The sequence below is a fragment of the Dipodomys merriami genome, unplaced genomic scaffold (assembly GCF_024711535.1).
Source record: "Dipodomys merriami isolate MVZ:Mamm:240054 unplaced genomic scaffold, mDipMer1.0.p SCAF_1, whole genome shotgun sequence".
NCBI classification, from domain to species: Eukaryota; Metazoa; Chordata; class Mammalia; order Rodentia; family Heteromyidae; genus Dipodomys; species Dipodomys merriami.
In genome coordinates, this window is record NW_027202270.1 from 81,914,571 (window position 1) to 81,924,549 (window position 9,979).

Genomic DNA, 9,979 nt, shown 5'->3' on the forward strand with positions numbered 1-9,979 from the left:
GCTTACTTCCATTCACCATATCTAAAGGATCCTCCACTACTCAATAGAGTCACAGGAAGAGGACCATGCTATTAACCCTGGGGCTTTGGGGAAAACAGTTAAGGATCAAACTATAAGCCTATCAATTGTATAACTCACACTTGTAATCCTAGCTACTCAGGAGGTTGAAATCTCAAGATATCTGTTCAAGAATAGCCAAGGTGAAAAGTTCATTAGACTCCATCTCAAAAATAACAAACAAAAAGCAGGGTTGGACGTGTGGCTCAAGTGCTTTCTCAACTACTTGCCTAGCAAGCATGAGACCCTGGGTTCAAACTTAAGCACTGAATAAATAGATTCAAACCATAGCACTCTGCCCTGGCCTCCCATCATTTGATAATTCCAAAAATATTTAGTCCATCTCTAAGAATCCTCAAAGTCTTAACAGTTCCATCAGAGATGAAAAATCCCTGTCTAATGTCTTCTCTGTGAATGAACGCAGTCTCAATTGTGAACTCCTGTAAAAGAAAAGAAGAAAATGACAATAGTAAGATATGATAGTGGGACCAAGTAAATGTTGGCATTACAGTGAACTAATAATGAATTGGATCAAAACAAGATGAAAACCCAGCAGAATATATATTAAATATTTCAACACCAAGCCCAGCATCTGAAATAGAGTACAAGGGTTTACTCAAGCTCCATCCGTAAGCCTTTTCCGATTACATATCCCATGGCCTGTCTCTTTGTCTGGCCTATCACATTCTGCAACTTTCCTATTCAGGTATTACAAATTCCTGGCAATTCTGATTTATAGGGTCTTTATTGTAGCTCTGGCTTAATCTCACAGCTTCATGCATCACCATCCCAGGTGTTGCTTGCAAGGATTGTGAACCTTCCACAAACAGACTGATCATTCAGGCCTTCATTTGAAATATGATGGATGCCTCCATGAGCTCATAACTCTTTTATTCTGGGAGCCAGCATCATGTAAATGACAACATTTTCTGCTGTTAGGGTTGTGGAAACCTATATAGCACTGGTTGGCTGAGGAACAAATCTCTATAAAACAAGTCCCAAGAAAGCCTTGTGTGAGGAAGGTGAAGAAGATTGTCAAACAAAACTCCTAGAAAGGAATTGATACCTTTTCACCTTTGAGCTTGCAGGGGAGGGGTTTTGCTGGTTCCTAAGATGTCTTCAAAGTAGAAGCAAGTATGCTACACACCCACTGGGCCGAAGAGATAGAAATATTCTCTTCTTTGATGTATTCATTCAATAGTTGATCTCCCTGTTCTTAAGAAAGATCTTCCCTGGATTGTAAAACTGGCCATAGGATAAAATAAGATTTATAGCCCTGTCAAAATAGCAAAAGGAAATGTATAATTACAAGCTTTCTGAAGTAAGTTTTCTAAGAAAAGAGAGGTGAAGAGCTATAGCCAGGAAACATCTGTCCAAAGTTCAGTCAAGCAGAGAGCACTATTCACCCTAAAATAGTTGACAGAGAAGTGTATAGTTTTTAATATATTTTTTTCTCTTTAATTATATTTTTTGACTGTGAGTCAAAGCCAAGCATATGTATATGGTAGGAGATCAATCTATATAACTGAGCTGAAATCGAAGCCACTGATTAGCTATTTTTTTTTAATCCTTATAAAAGTGAAGCTAAAACATGGAATGCTGATGGATGATGGCTGCTTTGATTTTTTAAGTCTACTTTCTTCTCCATATCTTAGGTCTACCCAGATGAAGGTTATAATGTATCTGAAAAGAGCAAGTATCATCTCTACAGCACAATCCTTAGATTCTTCAGTGATTGCTTAAAGGAAGAATTATCTGTGCTACCACAGGAACCAGAAGAAGATGAATAATGGACCCTGTTTATACAGACTGTAGGGGAATTGTGGCTCAATGAAAACTAAAGAGACTGTCATATTGTAGATGCTCCAGAATTTCAAGGACAGCTTGAAGAGATGACACTGGAACAGCACACTCAGACAATGAACTAGAACTTGAAGACAGACATCCAAGTCTACTTGTTGCAAGGGTGCAGAATGTGTTTCTTTGTAAAAGGAAGGTCAAAGAGTTGGTTTCCTGGGAGAAATTAGTTTCACATTAAAGTAGGAATAGTGCATGTTTTCTTCTGTTATCCCCATTTGTTCTGTAACTAGTTGCTCTCATTTTGATTTCAGTAGCCACCATTATCTTTGCATATGATGCACAATTCATCATCAGTACTCCAGTCCTTGATCTTGATGGCTGAACTGCAACCTAACTCTTTACTATACCTTTATAATAAGTGCAATTCTTCACTGTCTATTATTATGCTTAAGAAAATATTCAGTAAATAAAAGACAGTATTTTATGTAATTTCTGTTTATAAAAAGGACATTATTAAATGAGTCAAAAGATGTATAGAAATTTGGATCTCAGTACCTTCCAAAGTTCAGCCAGTTATCAGTAGACACAATATCTTTAAATCAACACATGAGTATATGTGTCACTATATTCATATATATATATATATACACACACAATGTGCATATACAGTCAGTGAAGCTATCCTTACATGTTATTCATACTACAAAGGGTAAACTTTTGATGAAGTAGAAAAGATGATCTTTTACAGGCTATAATGGATGCTTTGTTTAATGAGCCAAATATGATGAAGCATTTTTTCCAATTCCAATTGCTATTGCTTTCCTATAAATGCTTGGATTGTGTTTGGTATTGTTTTTAGTGGTTAATAGTTTTCTAGTTGCAATTTAATTTTTTGAATATGATACCTTGTCACATGTAAATTAGATACTTAAATATTAAATTATAGTTTCTGATAAAGAAATTTTGTTAACAATGCAGTGCCACTGAGTGCTATTTTGCTGTTTCAGTGGAGAAGGCTTTTTTAAAACCACATGGTCCTTTTATTTCTGTCTCTCAGTGCAGTCAATTCTCATTTTCATTGTCAAAGCAAAGATCTGGGATTATGTCATCTTCCTGTTCTATTTAGTATTTCATGCCTGCCCAATTCATCTGTTGCTTTTTAATTTAAACCCTTCTGGTGAGAATTAAAAATGAAGTATTTTTTATTCACTGGCCCAAAAGTTCATAGACAGCAGTGTTTGCACGTTGAATGGAAGGCACACAGTGCATCAATTTCTGTGCTTTATTGACTTAAAGTAGTAAATAACAAGAGTGAAAAATAAACTCTACTGTATGGAGTCATTTTAAATCATGAGATCATTAACTTTAGTGACTAAAAAATAAAAGCATCTCCCCCTTTATGTGAGGGATTATCTGAAAAATAACTCTGTAGCCAAATTTTGACATTCAGAAAAATCTATACAGTGTACTGCTCTCATGGTTGAAGACAAAAGTGTCTAGGGGAGACTGGTTTATCATGTCCTGAAAATGCCAGGAAAAGAATTTTAAAAATAGCAAGAAATCACTCAGTCACCATTTTGCTTTGTTAAAGTATCAGTTAGCAATTTGCCTGTTTATAAATATGGAAATATTTGACTGGGTCTTCCATTTTATTCTGGATGAGTTGGAATTGTGACTCACTGCTTCATTAGATTCAATTTAAAATGGAAAGAAAGGTCTGCAGAAAGAACCATTCCAGGTCTATTTCAAGAAAAGTAAACACGTTTTTTAACAAAATCAGTTGTAATGTTTAAAGGGAATTTTTTGCCTATTTTATTAAGATGGAATTTTCTTTTTAGGCTGATTTGAAGTCCAATGGAAGCTTTTTAATCAATATTTTAGATTTCAACCACTAGAGTTTTTTATGATGCGAATAATTATGTTGTTTGAAAGATGTGGTTTTATTGAATGTTTACTTGAGTAACATTTAAAAAGTGTTTATCTTTTACTGTTCATCATTTCTCTTGCTTTATTATTATTATTATTATCAATGTTTATCTATTTTTCAATTAATTTAATACAGTTTGTAATGTGAAAGACATTTGTCTGGGACCCACTTTCACCTTGAGGGCTAAATGGATCTTAAATGAAGCATATTGCTTAGTACGAAGGTAGACATTTTTTCATTTATGTGATTCTTGAGTTTTAATAACTGGGTTATCTTAGGCAAAGGAAATACACAGCAAATCATAGTCTACTACTCACAAATGGAATCATTATAACTGTATTCCCCTTTATATTTTTGCATCAGTTTTAATCCCATGAATTCATATATATGCATAGTATTTCCAAAGACTCCAATGACAAGTTTCCCAAGATAAACTAAACATTCTGTAACACAAGAGAGCAGTACTTACTAAGTCAGAGATGAACACATGACCTTTGAATCTATTTTGATAGAGAAAATTATTTTTCCTCTTAACTACCACTTAGACAGTGATCATCCTTGCACTTAAAAACAAAAGAGGTTTGCTGATCAGATCTAAGGTCTCCTAGATGCCACAGGTAACTCTACTATAATAAAGTGATAGAAGAACTGCCCTTAATGTATGGAGAATCTTTTCTACCATGACCTTCAGATGCTGCAGAATTGTCTGGGGATGAATTGCTCATAAGTCACTAGGGTCAATGAAGGCACATAGCCCATAAAAAGAGTTCCATATGAAGTACCTATTGTCCTTCCTTTTATGTTCTGCTCACCTACCCCTCTGGCAGCACCTGCATTGTGTAAGATGATCTGGGCTCTCATCTGTGCTCTCTGACTTTCACATTCTGTTCTGAGGTTTCATTGACACTAACATTGGTGACTTGCTAAAATAAACAGATGGATCACTTATGGACTACAAACCTACATGAGAATACTTATACAGAGCTGAAACCCAGTTAATGGAGGCCAGTAATAGGTGCCTGTAATTTCTACTTTCAGAGGCTATATATGATTCTTAGAAGACTCTATGGGTCCCAGTATTGACAGTAACACACCCTTCTATTTTTTTCTTTTCCATTTTATTCTTCTCAGTCCCATCTCCTATTTCTTAAAATAGGAGAAACAAACTACACAGGCACCAAATGATGTAGGTCCTGTTTATTTGAAAACATTTTTTCTTTCTTTCTTTCTTTCTTTCTTTCTTTCTTTCTTTCTTTCTTTCTTTCTTTCTTTCTTTCTTTCTTTCTTCCCTTCTTTCTTTCTTTCTTCCCTTCTTTCCTTCTTTCCTTCTTTCCTTTCTTTCTTTCTTTCTTTCTTTTTCTTTCTTTCTTTCTTTCTTTCTTTCTTTCTTTCTTTCTTTCTTTCTTTCTTTCCTTCTTTCTTTCCTTCTTTCCTTCTTTCCTTTTTTCCTTTCTTTCTTTCTTTCTTTCTTTCTTTCTTTCTTTCTTTCTTTCTTTCTTTCTTTCTTTCTTTTTCTTTCTTTCCTTCTTTCTTTCCTTCTTTCCTTCTTTCCTTCCTTCCTTTCTTTCTTTCTTTCTTTCTTTCTTTCTTTCTTTCTTTCTTTCTTTCTTTCTTTCTTTCTTTCTTCCCTTCTTTCTTTCTTCCCTTCTTTCTTTCTTTCTTTCTTTCTTTCTTTCTTTCTTTCTTTCTTTCTTTCTTTCTTTCTTTCTTTCTTTCTTTCTTTCCTTTTTTTTGTCAGTCATGGGGCCTGAACACTCTGGGCCTGGGTGCTGTCCCTCAGCTCTTCAGCTCAAGGAAAGCACTCTACCACTTGAGCCACAGCATCACTTCCTGCTTTTTTTGTTTATGTGGTGCTGAGGAACTGCACCCAGGGCCTCATGCATGCAAGACAAGCACTCTATGACTGAGCCACCTTCCCAGCCCCTGTTTCTTTTAGTTTTCTGTAAGAGCTTATTGCTGTGAATACTGTGGAAAATAGAAACAATACTATTTCTTTCAAGATGGGGATAAGCTCTTTCTACCTAAATATTTTTAAACTCATATTCTCTACCAAGCTTATGCTAAATTCTCTAAATGCATTATCATTCATTCTTCTCAATATTCCCTGAAATGGTTACTAGTGTTCCAATTTAATACATAATATGCAAGTTGTCAAAATTTACATAAATTTGAGCATAAATAAATTATATCTTTAAATACACTAAATTAGAGCTCCAGCCCACTTAAAATCCATATTTTCACCAGGCACCAGTGGCTCACATCTGTAATCCTCAGGAGGCTGAGGTTTAAGGATTAAGAATTGATGTCAGCCTGGGCAGAAATATCCAAGAGACTATATCCAATTAACAAGAAAAGGCCAGAAGTGGAGGTGTGGCTCAATTGGTGGAGGGCCAATCATGAGCAAATAAGGTGAATAGGAATGTGTGGCTCTCTGAGTTCAAGTACTGGCATTATACATACATACATACATAGAAAAATCTATGTTCTTAGTCATTATCCTCTATGTTACCCCCTTCCTAATAAAACAAAAAGATTTAACTCACTCTCATTTCGTTTGAGAAGGCATGCCATCCCATATATTTTGGGGAATGCATTGGAAGCAATGAGCAATGGTAGCTAAATATATTGCTGTAGCATACTGGAAGTTACATGAACAAGTTCCTTAATTTCAAGAGGACATATATCCACCTATAACATATTTTTTTTCTGTTAGAAATATGTAAGAATTGTTCCTATCAAAGCTTTTGCTCTGATTACCATGACTACATACCTGGAGAGTGACTAGTAAATTCCTTTGTTCAGGCATTATGCCTAGGACATTCCAAAGTCTTTCCAGGAGACACACTATACAATAGAAACCTTTTGTTGGTCAAAATGCTCAGGCTTGTAAACATGACAATCTTATAAAGCATTTATATGCTATGCAATCTGAAAACCTATGATAGTATATAGTCATAGCAGGTACTGATAAACCTATTCACAGTCTGACTTTAAAAAATGTTACCTACCTCTTATCTGTCACTGTAGGAAATAGCGTGGGTTTGCCATTTATCAAATCTATTAACAACTATTTTATTTCATTTGCCAATATTTCAGCAGTTGTTGAGCTCCCCTATTTGAAATTAAAAAACAAAACAAAACACTTTAACTCAAAGGTAATGCAGAGAGACTTTAAATTTCCTTAAATTTAATTTCCTTAAGCTTGGATTGTCTGATACAACATCATAGATTTTTTAATTAAGCCATTTAGGTACTAGGACAGTTGATTATCACATGCTGTCTATGTCTTTCACCTATCATTATATTTTTCCTAGTCATATTTGACAGGAATTAAACTTAAGAACACAGAGTGACCTCCTGAAACTTGTTCCCTACTCTGTCACATAATCCCAACTAATCATAAAACCAAACAAGAAAATAAATCAACATTCAGAGAAGTAGAATAACTTTCCACTATAACACACTGTGTGGAGTAAGAAGGTAATGACCGCTAAGTCCTCACCTGCAGATAATCTCATGGATGTATTTCCCTAACTTCATCACAATTGTAACCAGGTTGGAGCTGATGGATATGCTTGCTATCATGGCCTTATTAGACTAATCAGAGTGGTTCTCATTCTGTTCTGAACAGAAGTACAAGGTACATTTAAACAGAGAAATATAAACAATTGTAGGAGACATTACTTGCATTAGACAACCAGTGATCAAGTCTTAGGTATAAAAGACTTGGGAAGCCTCACGAATGTGTTTGTTTTAGAATGTGGTCTATGTCAATAGTCATATTGGAGCTCAAGGCATGACAACTGAGACAGTTCACTCTCTCAGCTGCTGGATAGCCATCAGAATCTACTTTGAAGACACCCGTAGTGCTGTCCTGTATAACTTCAATGCCAAAGACTGATCCATAATCACAGCAATCTTGAGAACTGATGATCATTGGAACTACTTGCTATTAAGCCTGTCTACTTTCATGATGCTTTTATGTGAGGAGTTAAAAAAATATTTTAAATAAAACATTTTCTTTGTGCAGAAGGAAAAGTTAGTATGAATTAAGAAAGAAACACGTTTAAGGAGATTCTGTTGGATGCAATGACAACTTAGACGTTCACAAACTCATCCCTGTTGGGAATACTGTCTTCCCTGGTTAGTGACTAGAGCAGAGCACACAGCTTTATATGAAGATTACGGTATCTGTGGAAAGGTGAGTGTAGAATCCATGGAGCAATTTTCTCCTCTCAGTTCTATCATGTCTATAAAAGCCTTCACTTCTATTAACTCCTTTGTGTGTGTGTGTGTGTGTGTGTGTGTGTGTGTGTGTGTGTTTGTGTGTGTTTCCATATAAAGTAGATTTTCTCACTCCAAATTAGAATTACTGATGTTTCAGGTGCTGGTAATCAACCACGATCTGAAAATATTAAATGGTAAATTTGCAATATAGACCAGTTATAAGTTTTATAAGCATTAAAAAACATGAAAGCACTGGATGGCACAGAAGAACAGGTCTACAATCTAATTAATAATATGTGCCTTTCGTCTAGAGGATGTCAAGTTTCCAAACAGTAGGAACTTGGTCTTTTATGCAGACCTTTCTGAGAAGGTATCTTACTTTTCTCCCAGAGGACTCTTTACCTCTGTCCTATCCTCTGTTTTAAGAGTCACTACACTCTTCCTTAGTCTATATTTTCAATTTTCACCTCCGTTCTTCATTTTTGGCACATTTTCTCATGCTGGTGGATAGTTTTGAAATTTGATTGCCCTGCCAGAAGCCCCATTTTGCAGGCTTTATTTGCTCTAACAGGATTTATGAGACCATGATTATCTCAGTATGGCTTGAATTGCTAGGCACACCATTAATTCTGCTGATGGATGGGTTATGGAAGCCTTATATGAATGGGAAAGAAAAACATCTGACAGGGAAACAGGTAACACAGCTTCTCTATTCATATGCTCTTTTAATGGATATAATCCTCATTACCTTCCAACATCTATCCTTGAGGATACCGTATGTGGCTTTTAATGACCTGTAAGTATAATTGGATTCTGAGCCCTTGAGAACAAATAATACATTTCTTTGCCAGGATTAATAGAAATTTTCAACTTCAAGGATGCATTCAAATCCTGAAATAACCAGATATTTTGTGCCTACTGTTTTCCAGATTATCATATTGTATGATACAACATTAAGAACATTTTTTAACCATGTAAACTAATTAACATATCTAACATGAACATTTCAGTCCTAAGATTATAGCCAAACGAGTCATCACGAACTAAAATGGATCAGCATATTAATTATATTTTGGTTTCTATTGAGTCATTTTAATGCACATCTAACTGACTATGTCATTAATCTGAGTCCCTCATCTGTTTGAATAAATATCTCATAATGAAACTACTTGCCTTATTCAAGTCAAAAAAGTTCTTTTGTTCTTACTGCAGTTGGTCTGTATGCAATTTTCTATCCTACATTCAGTTTCAAGGGAAGGCCATAATAAATAAAACTGATACTTTTAATAATTATTTTTTCAATTGAAATCATTCATGACAAAAAGACCTTTATGAAAAGTAATGTTTAGTTTTCTTTTTAATTTTATTATGTGTTGGCTTTATTTTTCTGAGTTTAGGAAGGGTATCTGGAAAGGATTTACATATTATTGAAAAAGTATTTACAGGTGGTAAAAAGAAAACCATAAAGTGTTCTACTGCCTCTTTTGTTCACAAGCTGCCCCTCCTCACATTGTAGTTTCATGCTTGGTTTCATTCTCCAAAGCCAAGGAACCATCTAATTTGCATGATTTAAAAAATATTAGTGAAGAGTATTAAAAATCTTGATAAGGGCTGGGAAAGTGGCTCAGTGGTACAGTGCTTGCCTTGCATGCATGAGGCCCTGGGTTCGATTCCTCAGCACCACATAAGCAGAAAAAAAAAAGCAGGAAGAGGAAGTGGTACTATGGTTCAAGTGGCAGAGCGCTAGCTTTGAGCTGAAGAGCTGAGGGACAGCGCCCAGGCCCAGAGTTCAGGCCCCACCACTCACAAAATAAAAAACAAAAAAGGTAGCCAGCATTGGTGACTCACGCTTGTAATCCTAGCTACTCAAGAAGCTGAGATCTGAGGATCACCTTTCAAATCCAGACATGGCAGGAAAGTCCCTCAGACTCAATAAACCACCCAAAAAACGGAAGTGGCCTGTGGCTG

At 35.5% G+C, this 9,979-nt stretch overlaps 1 protein-coding gene across 3 annotated transcripts in view; it reads left to right on the forward strand.

Moving 5' to 3' along the window:
- Positions 1–9,268, forward strand: part of Dpp10 (dipeptidyl peptidase like 10) — a 1,479,312-nt gene extending 1,470,044 nt beyond the window's left edge. For all 3 annotated transcript variants that reach the window (XM_070024402.1, XM_070024396.1, XM_070024410.1), the window contains exon 26: positions 1,713–9,268. In XM_070024402.1, coding sequence (XP_069880503.1) covers positions 1,713–1,847 — 135 coding nt within the window. In that variant the 3' untranslated portion in view covers positions 1,848–9,268. The remainder of the gene's footprint in view (positions 1–1,712) is intronic.
- Positions 9,269–9,979: the final 711 nt, after the last annotated feature.